The sequence below is a fragment of the Dermacentor silvarum genome, chromosome 2 (genome assembly GCF_013339745.2).
Source record: "Dermacentor silvarum isolate Dsil-2018 chromosome 2, BIME_Dsil_1.4, whole genome shotgun sequence".
NCBI lineage: Eukaryota > Metazoa > Arthropoda > Arachnida > Ixodida > Ixodidae > Dermacentor > Dermacentor silvarum.
In genome coordinates this window covers 52,986,097-53,006,355 of record NC_051155.1, presented here as the reverse complement: position 1 = coordinate 53,006,355, position 20,259 = coordinate 52,986,097, and the positions used below count along the sequence as shown (strand labels likewise).

Genomic DNA, 20,259 nt, shown 5'->3' with positions numbered 1-20,259 from the left:
CTAGAGGAGAAGACGCGTACTCTCCTTCCATTCGCGTGTGATTATGTGACCTATAACTAATACGAATATGGAGCGCGTAGGAAGATAATGTCCATCAAACCTCCATCCTTTTCGGCGCACTATTACGTGCTTTTTGGCGCACCCACAGGTCGCTCTTGTATATGGCGTTTGGATTTAATACGGAACATCACGGCGACGATAACAGGAAACATTCGCCTGAAGTGTCGATATCATTGCTTTCGCCATAAAGCGAGAAATAGAAAATTGTTAGGAATAGGTATATATATATATATATATATATATATATATATATATATATATATATACAGGGTGTTTTAGCGAACACTTTGAAATATTCACAAAAGTTGCCTGCGGCAGATAGCACAATTCTAGTTCATGAGCTCGTCTACTCGACGAGGCGGACATTACTTCCACACGAAATTGAAATGCATATTTTAATAATTGACAGAAATTCATTAAGTTTTCAACTAATTACCTGATGGCCCTTATTGCAATTTACAAATTGTAGCCGTGGAGTTCGCAAGGCGGATCCACTTGGAACGAATTCTCGGGATGACACCAGTTTCGAGATATTAATTCCCGAACTTTGCGGAGAAATGCATTAGCGTTCCAGTTAGGTTCTTAACAAAACGTCGCTTTTTGCGTTGAAGCTCAAAATAAACTGGAACGCCAATGCATTTCTCTGCAAAGTTTGGGAATTATTATCTCGAAACTGGTGTGATCCTGAGAATTAATTCTAAGTGGATCCGCCTTGCGAACTCTACGGTTACAATTTGTAAATTGCAATATGGGCCATCAGGTAATTAGTTAAAAGCTTAATTACTAAATTCTTGTTAATTAGTCGATTGTGCATTTCAATTTTTTGTGCAAGTAATGTCCGCCACTTCGAGTACACCGGCTCATTAACTAGAATTGGGCTATCTGAAACAGGCAATCTTAAATAAATTTTGAAAGTGTTCGCTAAAACACCCTGTATATACCTATTATATTGTGACGTCACATATACATATTTTATCCTCACAGCAAGGGCGGACCTTTATTGAGCCCGAGAGACGAAACGGCGAAGGAGGGCGGCGTCCTCAACCGGCATGAACAGCACAGTCCACGCTGATGATGCGCCCTCACGCGCGATGAAGGTGAAGGGCACACGCATGATGATGATAATGTACGGATGATGAAGAAGTGCACAATAAATGCCCACAATATATATACATGGGTAGATTTCAGAAAGCTGGTCGGGCCCCCACCCTCCCTTCCCCTCGCGAAAATGAAGGTAAAATGAAAACTGTCCGCCTATATGGCTTAAGGTCCGCTGCCTTTATGTGACGTTTAGCTTGGACGTCGCGTTGCCTGGCCTCAGGATATGTCGCCACTCTCTGTCGTTTAGCTTGGGCATCGCGCTCTTTTAACTCAGGGCAGGGTCAGCTGACCGTCGCTGTCGCCGAGCCTCTGTTTCGGCAGGGGGTGCCGAGCACGAGCACGAGCGCAACCCGAGGGGCGCCAACGAGCCAGCTGCGGAAGAAGACGACGATGCTCGAGCGAATGCTGATGATGATGATGCCGCATCCGCGTACACTGACCCCAACACAAGTGAGCCTATACAGTTTCCCTTAAAAACATACTGGGACCACGGCCTCGACCATCAATGGTGCTAAACGAGCCACGAGAGCGTTGCTGTACTTTCTGAAGACGACTGAACTCCACGACCGTCTCTGATTGGGTAGTGAACGCCGTTATGTGTCCGCGCGCGCATCACTTGTTCTTCCTTTCCTTTTCCGCCTGTTTCCCCTTCCCCCATTGTAGGGTAGCAAACTAGCTCCAACCTTGTTAACATTTCTGCCTTTCCTTTTCTATTTAACTCTTCAGACTTTCCAAGTGTGAACCATATGCGGTACTTAGGGGCAAAATCGCAGACATTCCTCTTAGTACCCCCCATATAAAAGACGCTGTGCAGGTTAAGGGGAAGTGGTTCACACCAGTGTTGCGGAGTTACCACTCCAGAATTAGAATGACTCCGGAATAATTCCACATTTTCGCGACCCGGAATGGAATGGCGTCAACGCTTGGAGGAATGGAATGGGAATAGAATTAATCGCCTTTTGCCCGGAATGGAATCATGTGTTTTTGTGAAAATAGAACGCTGTTTCGTCTACGCGCTGTTTATTGTCAAAATACGCCGAAGAACCAACCAGCCCACATTCAAACATTAGTAAGTCAGAGCCTTGAATTTAACAATAAAGCAGTATTTTTAAAATGGCTTGGCTGATATGGTACATTTAGAAGCAACGCGCCTACCACATTTCTGTCCTTATAGACTGAGTTGCTCGGAATTTTGTCTCGATTCTTTGCGTAACCGCGGTTCTATGCGTTGGTATCCATCGTGCGGAACTACGGCGGCGGCATTCTCCCCCCTCCCCCTTACGCCTTCGCCCCCTCCCCCCCCTGCTGTCTTCCCACCTGTCACCCCCCCCCCCCCCCCCGCTCCTTCACTTTTTGTTCGTGCTTCTGTCGCCGTCGACGACTCGGACGCATATTCGAAAAAGCGCTGCTCTAAGTTGTGGTGCGTATTGACGCTGGAGCGATGCTTGTGTTCACTTCAGGCTTTCGCATACCAGCTTGCACGTCGTCTCACCTCGTACTTGTACCCCCCCCCCCCCCCGCTCAATCCTTTTGCAATACTGTCCCCCCTGTCTGGACAACAGACACTTGTGCCCGAAACTCTGTCGACAAAGGTCTGCCGGTCAGCGCAGCGCACAGTCGTACACGATGAACTGTACGCCCTCTCCCTGAGTACAGAGAGAGAGAGAGAGCCAGAATAAACTTTTGAAAGCATTAGTTCGGCAAGCCAGCCGAAGCAGGAGAGCCCACGTGACTGTGGTGCGGCCACAGCGGCGCCTCCCCGAGCCCCGACGCGACGATTCGCGCCGAACACAACCCACGTTCGCTCTATTCTAGTGAGCTCTGTTCTAGAGTGGGGGAAGGGGAGGGGAAGTCTGGGTGGCACCGCCGCCGCGCTGGCGCCTGTTGCCGGCTAGAGAAACCCAATGGTTTCTCATACTGTGAGTGCTAGACAATGCTTCGAAGCATCCCCTCGGCTTTCTGCGCTATCACCCCCACCCTCCTTTCCAGCCTTCTATTGCAAATAAAAAAAATATTGCAGGAGCTACACTGGCTCCTGCGCCCAGCGGCTCACGCACGCAGTAAGTCTGCCAACATGGCACATTGGAAACAATCTTTTGAAATTACCCGTGAAGAAAACAAACAAGCTGCACGCTGCAAGCTTTGCTCCGAAACTTTACATGCTGTAGTCGAAGTTTCATCTAATTTGATTCGGCACCTAAAAAGAAAGCACGAACGTGAGGACAGGCAACAAGAGAAAGGGCTGGCAAGCCAGCCGAAGATAACGTCGGCCTTCATCGCTGGGTGAAGCTCTGTGCCTGCTCATCGAAAGGTTGCTTTTATTTATTTATTTATTTATTTATTTATTTATTTATTGTACCCTCAGGGCCGAAGCATTACGACACCATAATGTAAGGTCTCCATCAACACTACTTTTCTCAACATAAAAATGCGCTATGTCGTCATTTTAGCATTAACACATTTAAGGTTAAGCAATATTAAAACATCACAAGCCGTTAAAACACGCTGACCATGCAAATACTATAGGTAGCGGCAGAACTGCCCCTATGGGAATTATTAGGGTGGTTGTACTGTACCAGGTATGCCCTCAAGCTACTTTCCCTCGACCTTGTTACATGTTTTGCGCATTTCTGCAGCTCTTAACGCGTCTGATGACATCAGCCTTATGGTGCGTTCATAATATAAAACTATCAAGACGTCTTTCCTACGTCCAGGAATTACAGGAATGGAACTGCCTGGCCATTCCCGGAGTGGGATTGGACTCAGTTTTTTCCTTTCGAGGAATTAAAGGAATAAAATTGCGGCAAGTTCTAATTCCCCGGAATCGAATTGGAATGCAATGGGGGCGCCCATTCCGCAACACTGATTAACACCATGTAAAAGAACGCCGCGCCCCCGTTAAAACAAACAAAAAGCGCTTTATTACCGGTTTGAGTGGAATATATATATATATATATATATATTGCACCGCATGCACCGCGCGCTAGTGATTCCATGGCGTGAATTTTAGACGTGCTCAAAAATGTTCCGCGGATGATGCACCGATATGCTAATTATATCAAGAATCCCCCACAAATGCCGGTACCTTAGATACGCTCATTCCATTCAAGACCACTATTTTTCATCATTCAGTGTGCTGCTCTCGCTGGGAGTAGTTTGGTGACGAAGCTTGCTGCGGCGGATGGCCGCAGTCAGACAAAGTCGGGAGTCTAGGAAAGCTGCATTTCCGTGAATGTTTCTCGGTAATGCTGCAGCGTCGTCCTCTGCAACCACCGTCACTATGTTTGCGTCGTCAGAGGCAGTTCTCTTTGCGGCGAGATCATTGGCGTTGAGGGTCATATTGCCGACAGCGTAGAAAACGCAAAATGTGAGCAGTGAGGCGCTCAGCAACACTAGTGCCATGAAGGCGATGTGAAACCATGTGCAGGCTCCTCCCACAGTCGACACCCGCAGCGAATCTTCTTCCGGACTTTGCTTCGCAGCGAGGAACGCGTTCTCCGACTCGGTGCCGCACCAAACAAATGGAGACGTCGAATCGGTGAGCGAGAGCTGTGTGGCCGTATGACGTAGCTCGCGACGATAGCCGTGGCATCGGGACCTTCTCGTCGCGTCTTCGACCAGTGCTTCGCTGAGGCTAACATTCCTGGCTTCTCCTGAAGGATGGTAGACAGCGGCGGCTTGCTTAGTTCCGTGATGACAATTGCAAAAGGCTGTAGGCGGGTCGTGTGTGCGTCCGTCAGCTTCGCTGGTTGCCGAATGGAAATGGTTCGTGAACCCCGGCATCAGCCTTGACGACTTTGCGAGTGTCGGCCTTTTGGTCACCTTGTCATCGTTCTTACCGGCGGTGCGGTGAACCATGCTAGCCGCTTTGATTCCTTGCCCACTAATAATCGCTTTCGGTTTGTACGTCCTCTTGTCCCTGAAGTCCGCGGCAACGACCGGGACTATTCTGCGGCTTTTAAGTCCTGCCGTTTGTAGGTGCCCTGCATCAGCAGGATGCAACTGAGTGACCGGCGGTTGGCTCTCGGTCGATGACAGTTCCGTACACACAACACAGATGGTCACTGACGCAGCTCTCCTTGCCTTCTGGCCGTCTGTGCTCGCTGGGTGCAGGCATTTCATATTTGGAGAGGACAGGGAGCGTTGATGCTTCTTTACCGAGAGGCGCGTGGCACGTTGAACTTGGCGACGACCGTAATGGAGAGCAGCCATCTGCGCAGCCATACTTTGCTTTGAAGCTTCTGGCATCTGATGATTCTCCAGAGCATGCAGTCTTGTTCTCTTCTTCTTCCTCTTGATAGGACATGGTTAGACAGATGCGCTTGGCTTTTTTACGAATGCCAGAAACAGGCAATGGCCAAGCGGAGCCACTGCGAGCACCAACAACAAAAAGCGTGTTCTGCTTCGTCTTCTGCTGGCGCCGGTATTTGTCGTTACAATAAATCCTCGGTGAAAAAGGAGCCCTGCTGGCGACCTATGGAACAGGCAGCACTGGTGGGTCTTAGTGCGGCTTCAGTCGGTCGACATGAACAGTTTCGAGTCCGCGACGCCGTTGGTCCGTATATGGCTCAATACACTCAACGACGTAGTTGACCGGGAACGTCTGTCAGAAAACCCGGTAAGGGCCGTCATACTTTGAGTTGACCTTTGTGGAAAGGCCGGGAGTAGACGAGGGAACGCGGAACCATACCAGCGTTCCAGGTGAATATCATGGAAAAGACAAGCCTGCGTCTCGACTATGTTCTGGCTGGCCTGGTTTTGGGCTGTGTGTGAGCGTGCGATCTGACGACATTCTTCGGCATAGATGGCAGCTTAGGATAGAGTCGTGGATTCTGAAGCGTCGGCGCGATACAAAAGAATCGTGTCTATAAACGAGGAAGGTTCATGACCATAAAGAAGAAATAAATCACGTAGTAGACTGAGTGGCGCTATAGTAGGCATACGCAAAAAGGGAAGGATGTGTTCCCAGTTAGTGTGGTCAGCGGAAACGTACATGGCGAGCATGTCGCTGAGAGCGCGATTGAAGCGTTCAGTCATACCATTGGTTTGCGGATGATAGGCGCTTGTAGTTCTATGGACAACGTTGCATTCGCGGAGCAGGGCTTCTACAGCTTCGGAGAGGAATGAACGACCATGGTCACTCAGTAACTCGCGAGGCGCACCGTGTCGAAGAACAAGGTTGCGAAGGATGAACAAGCCTACTTCACGTGCTGTGGCCGCCGGAAGCGCTGAAGTTTCGGCGTAGCGCTTGAGGTGGTCCACGGCGACGATAACCCAGCGGTTGCCATCCGCGGTGTACGGTAGAAGGCCGTACAAGTCAATGCCGATACTGTCGAAAGGCCGGGAGGGACAAGGCAATGGTTGGAGCGGCCCTGTTAACTGGTTAGGTGGGCTCTTGCGGCGTTGACACTTGGAGCACGAGTGGACGTACTGCCGAACGAAGCTCGGAAAACGTGTTCGGATCGGAACGAAGATCGGAAAAACGTGTTAAGCTCCCTCGCAATACCTTCCGGTTTGGAAATAGTGGCATCTGAAATTTTATTTGTGAAATGATTTCTCGTTTATCAGCCAAATATCGTCAGAATTTCTGACGGCTCTGCGCCATGAACGAAGGTAAAGCAATGTTGTGGAAACTCGATTTGGCTTCTGCGATTTTTATGTTGCAAAGTAATGATAAGGTCATGGGTGTCGGCGTTCCTTCCTTTTTTTCCGCTGGTGTTTCATCTTTCTTTTCATCTATATTATTTGTCGAGTTACCCATGGGTATTCTCTGCTGATATGCTTTTTTCTTCGCGGAATAAAATTAGCTTCGCAAAAGGAAACAATGTCTTTAAAACATGACCACGGTTCGTTCACGTCTGTCATTCCAGTGAAATCCGGCAAGTTTGACTGCAGGAAGCTGAACACGGCAGGATTGTCAGCGCGCGCATAATCTTTTACATATGTGGGCAGTGGTTTTTTGTGTCGCCGAGTCGTTGATACGCGGCAAAATAAGATGATCGCCTTGTGATCGGAAATACTCTCTTCTATGGACACTGTACATCTCTGCAGCGTACTGCTTACAAATATTAGGTGAAAGAGCGACAATGAAGATGAATTTATCCGGGTATCTTCAGTAACCAGTTGATCTAAAGAAAAACTGAATGCGATGTCCAGTAGTGATTACGAACTTCGTACTTCATGACGTTGTGTTGGTGTGCTTGGAAAGATAGTCGTGCATCATTTCAAGATATTCAGGTGCAGCATTCGGTGGTCTGTTCACGCCCCCAAGATTATGCACTTATCATAATACGTAATCTTGCACCACACGCTTTCATGGTCCAGAATACCATTTAATACTAAACATTTCAAATTGCTTTTAATTGCTACTGCTACCCCTCCACCTCTTGATCCCCTATCACTACGAAACAACCTATATGACGAGGGGACTATTTCAGAATCCAGGACCCCCGGATGCAGCCATGTTTCAGTTATTACTAATACGTGAGGTTGGTACAAAAGGATTAAATGTTCTAGCTGACCAAATTTGTTTACTATACTTCGTGCATTCAAGGAAAGAACTAAGATTTTTTTCGTGTGTTGTCAGTGTGCGTTATTTTTATTACGGCCTCTGCGCGTGGATGAAGTGGTATGGTCACTCCGGGAAGAAAGGATGCCTTGCTTTATTTCAGTCCTGGCATATTTTATCGGGTGCCAAGAAAATATTTTCCCGTCAACTTTCAGTTTGTCAAATGCTAGCTTTACTTTTGCACCTTTTGCTATGTCGTTTGCGGAAAACTGCCATAATCGAGCTCTTAGTTCTCTCACTCTTTTCGAGAGGTCCCCGGAAATAGAAAACGATGTATCTTTAAGTTTAGAACAGTTGGAGAGAATTTTAGTTTATTTCGGTAAAGTCAAAGCGTCGGACAATGACGGGGCGCTTTCGCTCGCTGCTTCGGGTGCCTACCCTCTGGATTCTTTCGAGGGATTTTACGTCAAGGCCTAGTATCTCCTTAAAGATATTATGTTTCACTATTCGTTCAAGTGATTTCGCATCCTCGTCTGCTCAGCCACACCGTAAATGACTAAGTTGTAGCGTCGACCCCTGCTTTCTAAGTCATAGAGCTTGATGGTTAGTTACTCAATTTGTTTTTGCGTATCCCCGCGAGTTTCTTCCCATTGGGGTATTGTTTCCTCATAATTTTTCAACCGCGCCATTTCATTTTCAAGTGATGTTAGTAAACTATCAACAGTCGCTTCTACCTTCCTCATGCTGCAGACAAGTTCTTTTAACGTTTTGTTTGTTTTGGTCTGCTCTTTAAGGATCTTTTTCAAAATTTTATTGCTACACTGAGTATCGGAGTCTGAGTCTGAGTGGGGTCCTGGATTTAGTTCGACGTCGCCGGATGTTAGTAAGAGCAGTTTCGCTACATTGTAGCATTCGCAAAACATAACAATAAAGAAATGTGGACTTGGCAGCACCAACGCAGTTCCGTCATCGTCTCGTATGGAGTAAACAGAGACTTTAGCACTAACCTGCACCACGAAAAATGTAGCGATGAGCATGGGCCTCTTGTCGGTGCCGCCAAGTCCACTGAGGCGTCCTATCGCTCGAGGTGGGTTTATGTAGCTGAGTCCAGCAGCTTCATGTGGCGTGATCACGTCTGTGACGCAATAGCTGCGCTGTTGGCACGCGCTGTTGATGATCGTTGGCCAAGCTGGTTGTTCCCTTGGTGTCCGTATCACTGCTGTCATCCAGAGAAGCGTTCGCAGCGGTGCTGGCAGCGACGCCGTGGCAGTGAAACCACAGCGAAACCTTCACCACGAAAAATGTAGGGATGAGCACGGGCCTCTTGTCGGTGCTGCCAAGTCCACTCCATCCATCCATCCATCCATCCATCCGTCCGTCCGTCCGTCCGTCCGTCCGTCCGTCCGTCCGTCCGTCCGTCCGTCCGTCTGTCTGTCTGTCTGTCTGTCTGTCTGTCTGTCTGTCTGTCTGTCTGTCTGTCTGTCTGTCTGTCTGTCTGTCTGTCTGTCTGTGTCTGTCTGTCTGTCTGTCTGTCTGTCTGTCTGTCTGTCTGTCTGTCTGTCTGTCTGTCTGTCTGTCTGTGTCTGTCTGTCTGTCTGTCTGTCTGTCTGTCTGTCTGTCTGTCTGTGTGTCTGTCTGTGTCTGTCTGTCTGTCTGTGTCTGTCTGTCTGTCTGTCTGTCTGTCTGTCTGTGTCTGTCTGTCTGTCTGTGTCTGTCTGTCTGTCTGTCTGTCTGTCTGTCTGTCTGTCTGTCTGTCTGTCTGTCTGTCTGTCTGTCGATACTCTTGCGCCGACCCAGTGGCCCAAACTGTGTACCAGATTGAGCCACATGGCATATGCTCGTGGTCGCGATGCTGCCTCAGTCGTTCCATCGTCGTAATTCTAGCTTCGTCATTCTTACTCTCATCATGCCGTCGTCGTCACGTCTTCTACGCCGACTCATTGGCCGAAATCGTCTCGTAGTTTTAGTCACTAGGTATGTGCACGTGGTCGTGATGCCGTCACCGACGGCGTGACTTTCACCATGCCGTCGTCGTCAAACCATTGTCGTCATATCGTCGTCAGGCATTCGCTGGCATACCTTTGTCGTGATGCGGTAGAGGGTATTTTTTTATGCCAGTCACTGTGGTTTCGTTATCCGATTCTCTTCATGCCGTCGTCGTCCCGCCGTCGCCGTCATAGACTCGTTATCACACCGTCGTTATGATGCCTTCGTGGTCGTTCCACAGACGTCATTTATCTGCGTCATGCCACTCTCGTCACGAAGTCGTCGTCACGCCGTTGTCCTTACACAGTCGTCTTCATACAACTGCCGTCATGCCGTCGTTGTGACGCTTTCATCTTATCATCATCATCATCAGCCTATATTTATGTTCACTGCAGGACGAAGGCCTCTCCCTGTGATCTCCAATTACCCCTGTCTTGCGCTAGCTGATTCAACTTGCGCCTGCAAATTTCCTAACTTTATCAGCCCACCTAGTTTTCTGCCGCCCTCGACTGTGCTTCCCTTCTCTTGGTATCCATTCTGTGACTCTAATGGTCCACCGGTTATCCATCCTACGCATTACATGACCTGCCCAGCTCCATTTTTTCCGCTTATAGTCAACTAGAATATGGGCTATTCCCGCATGTTTTCTGATCCACACCGCTGTCTTCCTGTCTCTTAACGTTAGGCCTAACATTTTTCGTTCCATCGCCTTTGTGCGGTCCTTAACTTGTTCTCGAGCTTCTTTGTTAACCTCCAAGTTTCTGCCCCATATGTTAGCACCGGTAGAATGCAATGACTGTACACTTTTATTTTCAACGACAGTGGTAAGCTCCCAGTCAGGATTTGCAATGCCTCCCGTGTGCGCTCCAACCCAATTTTATTCTTCTGTAAATTTCTTTCTCATAACCAGGGTCCCCTGTGAGTAATTGACTTATATAAACGTACTACTTTAGAGACTCTAGAGGCTGACTGGCGAACCTGAATTTATGTTCCCTTGCCAGGCTATTGAACATTATTTTGTCTTCTGCATGTCAATGTTCAACCCCACTCTTACACTTTCTCGGTTAAGGTCCTCAATTATTTTGCTGTGATTCGTCCCCATTGTTGCTGAATAGGACAATGTCATCTGCAAACTGAAGGTTGCTGAGATATTCGCCGTTGATCCTCACTCATAAGCCTTCCCAGTCTAAGAACTTGAATACTTCTAAGCAAGCAGTGAAAAGCATTGGAGAGATTGTCTCTCCTCGCCTGACGCCTTTCTTGATAGGTATCTTTCTACTTTTATTGTGGAGAACCAAGGTTGCTGTGCAATCCTTGTAGATATTTGCCAATATATGCAAGTATGCCTCCTGTACTCCTTGATTACGCAATGTCTCTATGACTGCTGGTATCTCTACTGCATCAAATGCTTTTTCACAATCTATGAAAGCCATATAGAGATGTTGATTGTACTCCGCGTATTTCCGCAAATCTACATTATGCCGCCGTTCTAATGTCATCGTCGTCATTGCGTCGTCGTCAGAAAGTCGCTGCCATGCATTCATTTTCATACCGTCATCGTGATGCCGTCTTGGTCGTTCTATTGCCGTCACTTCACCATCGTCACTCTACAATAAGCGTTACCGTTTGCATAAACGGGTTCCTCTGGTGATAACGAAGGAGGATCATCACTTCCATGCCCGGTTAATATCGTAATGCAGCTTTAAAGTTGTTTTTCACCACTTTGTAGCACGGCCAGAGCGCTCTGAAACGACCACTCGAATATGGCATAAGTGAAGGAAACACGAAAGAATGATGGAAGAAGCCATAGGCATGACCATGACTCAGCAAAAATAAGAATGACTAAGCGAAAAAACAATAACACTGAGAAACCAATGGAATGGGCTCGCATTTGGTACTAAGTGAAAGAAAAGGCTAAAGGTTGATGGTCGAAGTCATAATCATGAGCATGACTAAGGCTTTCGCCTTAAGGTCTCTTAGGTGTAGCTAAAGGGACTCCTGAGGACTCATCACATGAATGTCATAACATGCGTGTCGTGTAGGTCATGAAAGAGCCGCCTACGTCTTGGTGCTCTCATGGTAGTTTCGTTAACTTGGTAGGCTCCCCGAACACTTCTTCGCATAACATCGATTCCTACAGGGCGTCGGATTTTTTTTCTTTTTAAGTCCTCTTCTTTTGGTGGTTATGCGCCTAATGAGATGAGTGACTTGTGCTGGTGTCTCCTGAAGCTTCGGAAGTGTAGCTGCGCCAGAATAGGAATGGTCGATGAATGCTTTATTCGATTAAGGATTAATCATTCGTCGTTTTAGCCTTTAGTCGATTAATCGCTCTCGATGCAAGGTTTTCATCGATTAATCGATTAATCAAAATTTTTACCGGGCACATTTAAAAGGTTGAAACGCAGTTATCTACTTGTGTAGGCAACTGTTTTAATGTTTGAGAGGTGAAACCGATTAAGAAATGTTTGAATGGCGCCCTGTCGCATGTGACGTCAGAGGGGGGACTCCGCTGCCGCGCGCGCACTCGCAACGTGAAGGCCACTTGACGCTGTCGGCCGACCTGCTGTGCTCGAGCTTTTGGAAGGCGAGTCTGCAGGTTTGTAGAACAGTGTATACGGAATGTTGCAGGACACTATTTCTTGCGAAATCGAGTGGAGTTGCCGTCGTCACCACGCGTAGTGTCGATTGCTCCTGGCGCCTTCTGCTATAGTCACCAGTTGCTGTTGGGCTGCTAAACACGAGATCGGAGGATCAAATCCCGGCCACGGCGGCCTCATTTCGATGGGGGCGAAAGGCAGAAAACACCCGTGTACTTAGATTTAGGCGCACGTTAAAGAACCCCAGGTGGTCCGCTACGGCGTGCCTCCTAACCAGATGATGGTTTTGGCACGTAAAACCCCATAAATAAATGTTTTAATAACCATCAGTGTGTGCACGTGCATGTAGGCGTTGGTTTCTCGTAATTGCTGTTACGTTGTTGCGGCGCACTTATAATGATTTGTCGACCCTTTTTCGACGATGAACTGCAGCGTTTAGCGTTCACCTACTGCCTCTGTGCTTTAATACTGTGTTTGTCTGTCCAGCGCGTGCGCATGTTCGGTCGCCCTCTCCGTTTGCCACCGACATTCAGATTCAGATCAACGACTGCGTTTCTATAGTATGCAATGCATTGCGAGGACATTTCAAGCCTCCGGCTTTGGGCGGTGCGGTGGCGTGTGGAGGCTGCGAGGGGAATCACTGGGCTCGGCATTACTCGGGACTCGTAAAAACAGTCAACAGTTTATTTATTTATTAGTACCTCAAATACCCCTTTCGGGGTTTTACATGAGGGGTGGGCATACCTAGTAGGTCACATTTTCGACGAATGCCTTGAAGGATGAATGACTGGATTGGTGCACCGCTTCGGCAGGTCGATTGTTCCAGTCTTTCGTTGTCTGAACGAAGAAAGAGTTAAGATGAGCGGCGGTGCGAGCTGCTCATCGAGTTGCTCTACTACAGCCGCACCTTCACTGCTCGTGGTACTCGCAATTATAGTACGATTTCAAAATTTTCGCGCCACTCCTGTCAATCTAGAAGACGATTAATCGAACACGTCTAATCGTTCAAGTCGATTAAATGAAAGGTGGACATCGATGACGAATAATCGTTTTGCGGGATACTTTTAATCAATTAATCGATTAATCCTTCATCAATATTACCAACCCTACGCCAGAACCGTCTTGACATTTTGTGAGGCCAAGGATGCGGACGGAGCCAACTTCAGGGATATCGATTCCATTGAATGTGACTTTGGGATCTGGGGCGACGTGGGCTGGTGGTCTTCTCCAGGTCCTTGGCTTGAGTATAAGTAACTCTGACTTTTCGGGGCGCACTGGAGACCGCATTTGGAGAGGTACTCTTCTATATGATTGATTGCGTCTTGGAGGGTCGTTTGTTGTTGGCCGGTTGTGGATGCTTTTGTCCATAATCTTATATCGTCGGCGTATATTGCATGGTATTGCGTATATTGTCTCGGCGTATATCTCATCGCGTTGTTGCAGGAGCTTACTCATGGCGAGATTGAACAGCTCAGGTCAAATGGCTGACCCTTGTGGAGTGCCTTTGTTGGGCATATCGAATTTGTCGCTTCGGAGGTTGCCGATACACACAGTAGCCGTGCGATCTTTGAGGAAGTCATGTACTTATTGGTAGGTCCGGATTCCGCAGTTGGTGTCTAGGAGATTATAGAGGATGGCTTCATGCTTCACATTTTCAAAGCCTCCTTTTACATCCATTGCTAAAATAGAGAACTTTTTGTGGCGTTCTAGGTAGCCCAAGAAGTCTTCCTTGAGCTGTAGGAGTATATCTTGTGCTAAGAGGAGCAGTCGGAAGGCAAACAATGTGTCAGAGATGAGTCCTGAGTCTTTGAGGTATGTGGTGAGGCAATCGTGAACCATTGTTCGAGGAGCTTTCCGGCACAGGAAGTAAGAGAGATGAGCCGTAGGTTGCTGATTTGTAGTGGCTTGTTGGGTTTTGGTATCATAGTGACTTCTGCGAGCTTCCATAATGCCGGGAGCTCGCCTTTTTCCCAGAAGTTATTCATGTAGCCGAGGAGTCCATTTATGGTCTTGTATGGGAGGTTTCGTAGGATCCTGCTTGTCACCTTGGCAATTCCTGGCGATGTGTTACGGGTCAATTTGGCAAGAGCGGCGGGAAGTTCAGGAAGTGTGAAAGGGCTGTAGAGGGTCAGGTTTGGTTCGCCTTTGTACAGTGGGGGATTGGTCAACCTGGGGGCGTTGTTTCAGACAAGTTTATGCCTCATTTCTTCCAAAACTTGTTTCTCAGTTCCTGGATGGGAGTGAATGATTTTCTTGAGATCATGTCTTTGTTGGGTCTTGGTTTTGGTTGCAGCTAGAAGGGCTTGCAGTATATGCCAGGTCTTCTTTGTGCTGAGTGTGTCCTGAAGTTGGTCGCACAGCTTGTGCCAGTTCTGGCTGCCGAGCTGTAACGAGCCGCGAATAAAGCACGCCAGTTTGGCGACCACAGCACACCACCCCATCAGCGAGCTGCTCCCCGAGTAAAAAAAAAATTGCGTAGCTTGCACTAGTGGCGCAAGGCTAAAGAAACAGCGGAGCTGACCGGCACCTAGCCAGTCCTGGCCTTACGGGTTATGCTTTCCCGGCATTTATATATTATTGATCGATTATCGATTACCTATTGATTGGCTATCGCAAGGTATTGGCCACGTATTTGGGCTAGGTTGATAACTACCAAGTCATCCCCAGCATATTCTGGAATTTGTTGATTATTGATCGATTAACTATTGATTAGCTATTGATTGGCTATCGCAAGGTATTGGCCGCGTATTTGGGCTAGACTAAGCATTACCAAGTAATCCTTAACATTTTCCCGGAATTTATTGATTATTGATCGAATATATATTACGTATTGATTGGCTATCGATTGGCTATAGCAAGGTATTGGCTACGTATTTGGGCTACGCTGAGCACTACCAATGGCCTGGCAAGGAAACAAGAATTCAGGATCGCCAGTCAGCCTCTATAATCTGTAAAGGAGTATGTTTATCTAGGTAAATTACTCACAGGGCACCCTGATCATGAGAAAGACATTTACAGAAGAATAAAATTGGGTTGGAGCGCAAACGGCAGGCATTGTCAAATCGAGCTTAGCACTGTCGTTGAAAAGAAAAATGTACAATCATTGCATTCTACCGGTGCTAACATATGGGGCAGAAACTTGGAGGTTAACAAACAAGCTCGAGAACAAGTTAAGGACCGCACAAAGGCGATGGAACGAAAAATGTTAGGCCTAACGTTAAGAGACAGGAAGACAGCGGTGTGGATCATAAAACAAGCGGGAATAGCCCATATTCTAGTTGACTATAAGCGGGAAAAATGGAGCTGGGCAGGCCATGTAATGAGTAGGATGGATAAGCGGTGGACCATTAGAGTTGCAGAATGGATACCAAGAGAAGGGAAGCGCAGTCGAGGACGGCAGAAAACTAGGTGTGGTGATGAAGTTACGAAATTTGCAGGCGAAAGTTGGAATCAGCTAGCGCAAGGCAGGGGTAATTGGACATAAATATAGGCTGATGATGATTAATAAGCACTACCAAGCCATCTCCAGCATTTTACGGAATTTATTGATTACTGATAGATTATCAATTAGCTATTGATTGGTTATCGATTGGCTATCGCAATGTATTGGCCACGTATTTGGACTAAGCTAAGCACTACCATGTCATCCCCAGCATTTTGCGGAAATTATTTAATATTTATCGATTAGCTATTGATTGGGAATCGATTGGGTATCGCAAGGTGAAGGGAGGCGCAGCTGTGCGCAGTGACGTCATCGCTAGGCGAGTTTTTGCGAACGCTACGAGGGGAAATGAAAAGCTTAAACAGCTCCGCTGTTAAAAACTTTGGAGCTAAAAAAGATCCGCTAAACGAAGCAGGTTCAAGAAACCTCGAATGATCCAAAATAATCCGGATCCCTCCTCACCGCCTTTCTGTCTCGTATTGTTTTGAGTAGGAAGGCCCGTGTTGATTTGTGGAAGAAAAGTTATTGGGCATTTTGTAATTTCACTCTGCGCAGAACAGGAACAATTCGGGCCAAAAAAAAAAAAAAAAAAAACCCAGAACTGAGCTAATTGGCACATGCTTTTACAGCTGCCACCGGGGATACCGGAAATACAAAGAAAGGACTTAGTGGAGATGGACAGCACTTTGCCAACATTTTGTTTTCCTTGATTCTTGTTTTTAGCGCCCACATATATTCATAATAGGAGATCATTAGAGCCAGCCCAATGCCGCCGGTATGATTCATTTCGGAGGAGGATGATGGCCGGCAACGGACCCCTGGATCATGTGCTGTGAATAACTTTTCAATAAATTTGGTACCGTAAATACTTCACAAAACCACAATGACCATCCTTTAGTGTGAATCTGCTTTGGACGAGTTCTTTATTTTCTCCTTCAAGTATAGTATGATCCAGTTACGCTCTCATCGCCAACTGACCACAGTTCCCGCGCTACTTTTTTCGCGTGCTGCTCTCAGTCGTCTTGCCGCGGTTCTTAACGACGGCGGTAGCCCCGCTGGGCGGAAGGCCGGTTTCCGTACCCGGTAGATGCCGCATTAGCACCGGGGGTGTAGCCGGCAGCGTAGCCGGCGGGACCATAGGGGGCAAAGCTGCCATATGCGTGTCCACCGAGAGCCGCCTCATTGAATCCATAGCCGTATCGTCCGTACGGAGTGTACTCGAAAGCGCCAGCGGCGAGTGCGTACGGGTGGGGTGCTGGCCGCCCGTAACGGCTGTAGCCTCCAGTGATAGGTACCACGGCCGTTGCCCTTGCGCCGTAGGCTGCAGCCTCAGCATTCTGGGCAGATCCTGTGGGAACAGGGAGGATGATCGGCGCCGCATTGAACACCGCGTAACCGCTGACACCAGGGATGGGGCCCTTCTCGTCGGTACCCACGGTGGGCCGGAAGGCTTGCACGGCGCCCACGTAGTTCATCTGGCGGTAGATGCCGCTGGGGTCCGGGTAGCCGTACAAGCCGGAATTTGCAACGTTAGAGCCGTCCTGCCGATCATTGTACTCGCCCGCCGTGTCGTAGCCAAAGCTGTATTGTGCCGGAGTCTGGAAAAGCTGGAGAGCACAGCAATAATAGCATCGACAATTTTGCATAACGCTACGTCGCAGCAATGACATTCATTGACTGCTTCCTTCTCTGGTTGTAGGTAAACAGAAATTAGCCCTCGGGTTCCGCTATTCTTCAAGCTTGAAGCATTTGGCGTCGTTCAGTGAAATGCCTGTTCATCTTCTAACAAACATCAACGTAGTTTTGAAGACGGTGTAAATATAGTCTGAAAGGCGCATGACTTCTGGTATACCATTAAAAACCATCCCCAATCAATTGTTATTTGCACGCATTAAGAACTGTGAGTTAGATAGGCACGAAGGGCGCCGAAGAAAAAGTATGACATGGCTATCAATTCTTATTTGTAATGCTTTGAATGTGTATTGGTGCAAAGTGACACAGCTTCAATTGTTGGTCTACACAGTAGGCAATGAACACTCATTACGATTTATATCTTGTTTATTGAATGAGTTGGAAAATCATATAGTCAGAATAATAATTGTAAGAATAATAAATCTACGAGTTCTGCTAAATCATTTATCTGGGTAGGTCACGTGAACACGAAAGGTTACCTTCACTGGGCAGCGAGTCAAAGTTTCAAAGCGTAAGCGCATAAGCGTAGTCTGCACTTACAGATGCGTAGGCGTCGTATCCTCGTGTGTAAGGGGCCACAGGAGCAAGGTTGTTTCGATAGTCGACTCCTCGGTTTACGGCCCGAGTCGGCTGGTTGTGGTGTTGCGCGTAGGCTATACCAACGAGCCAGAGAAGCAGCACTTGCACCTTGTGTTTGACAGAAAAAACATAACTGGTGTGGATAAATGAAAATGTATATGCCTACTTTCTACACGGACAGTGCTGTCTTATTATTATCAATACATTCCGGCGGAACCCCTCTTACGATGACGGTCGGCGGTAATGCGAATAACATTCGGGCAACATTCGGCGGTAATACGAATAACATTCAAGCACTGTAGCGACATGGCATTTCAACCTCCGAAACGAGCAATGTATGAGCCGCGTACTGGCAGCCGGGCTCATCTCGCTTCCCGTTCGACGCGCTGCACCATCTAGCGGCGCGCGCGCCAAGATCGGCGCGTGATAACCGCTCCTTTTGCGTGGCCTCTGATATCTCAGCGGTGTCGCGCCGTGCGTGCTAACACGGAGAATTAACCCCTCGCTACCCGCGAGAATTCTTGGCTCGCCGATAAATTTTTGGGCAATTATCTCGAGGAACCCGTGTCACAGGGGTTCTTCCGCCCAGCACCGGATGCATTTTATTGTTTTCTTTCACTGAAGAGGCGACGTAAAGAGGCTAGATAAATAGACGTAAGACGACCGAGGCAGGCTAAGTATGGAATCGCATTGGTATGCATGACTCATCCGACTCAGGTCAACTAAGAGAGTGCGTGAGGTACTTTTCGGATGAAGGAAATGGTGGCATTTATCATGCTCAAGACGTCAATGCCTTACCGAGAGTTTTAGGCATTTTTATCTTGCCGCGAAGGCTACAATTTTTTGCACCGCTGTAGGTACCGGGGAGTAGACATTTAAAGGAAAGCCTGAACACATGCGACGGGAAGGCCACACTCCTGTACACGCGTTGCAGTGATACGTGAGAAATACGTGTCAGAGCTTTTGTTCTAGTGTAGCAACAGAAATGCACACGTTAAGAATATCTGTGCCGAAACTTTGCTACAGCGGGGAAGTAGGGCGTCCGTAGAATGGCTCCCTGCGAAAAGAGTTTTGCACCGTCCGGACACCTGGAATTCCCATAATCGTATTTCGGCAATGGCAATGGCGAAACGCTTTTACGTCTATACCGCGTACAGAAGTGAGAAACAATACTGTCGGTGCCTTTGGCCAAATCATTTCCGGATAACTTGTAATGCATGTTGCGGTGCTGAAATTACTGAACGTAATGACTTAGCACAGAAATGTACACACAGAAAGTACAATGCGCATGCGTCGCCGCTCACACATTCAAGCATTATAACCAAGGAAAAAACAAACTGAGCTATCAGTGGACACTGCTGAGAGGGTTCGTTGACGCATAAAGTGCATAACTTTGTCTCACCGCAGGAAACATTTCAAGTCTTATGAAGCTCCCACTTCTGTGCAGAGACGTAGTTTACCAGCAAACGACGCTCAGGCGATGGCGAATGTCTTCTGATGGCTCCTTGCAGAACCCAGCTAGCTTTTATACTCTCGTCAACAACGCGCCTGAAATTGCTGCACACGCGAAATACGCATTCAAATCCTGTTTTCTTTTTATCACTCCTCGTTTTTGCTTCCACTTCTTGCAAAACTACAGTGCCTTTTGTTATTTCGACTCAAATCGTTTATCACGAAAAACGTGCGTTTGTCGTGAAAGGAATTTCACATCTCCTGCGCGAGCGCGTACATTTCTGCGGGAGGCGGTAAACGTGATTGCAAGCTTTTGCAGCTCTTAACCATAAGTAATAGTTTGGCAGAGAAGGCTGGTGGACCGCTTCATATCCCACGCAGTGTCTTTGGGCGGGTATCGGCCTCTTTCGAAAACATATTCTGGCTTTCTTGCCTATGGAATTTGTGCTGCATTATTTTTTTTAGAAAGACCCAAGGTCATTATTAGTAAGTTTCATGGCACAAGTCTGAAGATTTCTTAGATGGCACAACGTATTCAGTGTACCAAAACAGTGCTTTCAGAGTGCGTTGTACGTGAACGGAAGCGGAAGTATAATGGAGTGTTATTTAAAGTCCTACCCTTCATCTGCACTTGACTTCGTCATGCACTTTGCTTATTGCTGTAGTTAGTCCTTGAATTGTATAGCCAAGAACGTTTACTGTGTCTATTACATGTCGACATGTAACTTGCTAGCCATCGGGTTCATGTGTCAGCTGAAAGTCTTATAATCTTTTTGAAATGTGGAGATTTCGTTGCAGTATTTGCTGCAGAATTTTCTTGGTGACATTTTTACGTTTCCTGT

The 20,259-nt window shown here is 47.5% G+C and overlaps 1 protein-coding gene across 1 annotated transcript; it reads right to left on the bottom strand.

Moving 5' to 3' along the window:
* Positions 1–16,728: 16,728 nt before the first annotated feature.
* LOC119440030 (prisilkin-39-like) lies at positions 16,729–17,340 on the bottom strand. Its single transcript, XM_037704976.1, has one exon. The coding sequence runs from the start codon at positions 17,338–17,340 to the stop codon at positions 16,729–16,731; it is 612 nt and encodes a 203-aa protein (XP_037560904.1).
* Between the last annotated feature and the right edge of the window lie 2,919 nt (positions 17,341–20,259).

Excerpts from the sequence above, each read along its gene's own strand:
- LOC119440030 (XM_037704976.1), bottom strand. The coding sequence starts at position 17,340 with ATGCAAAATTGTCGATGCTATTATTGCTGTGCTCTCCAGCTTTTCCAG.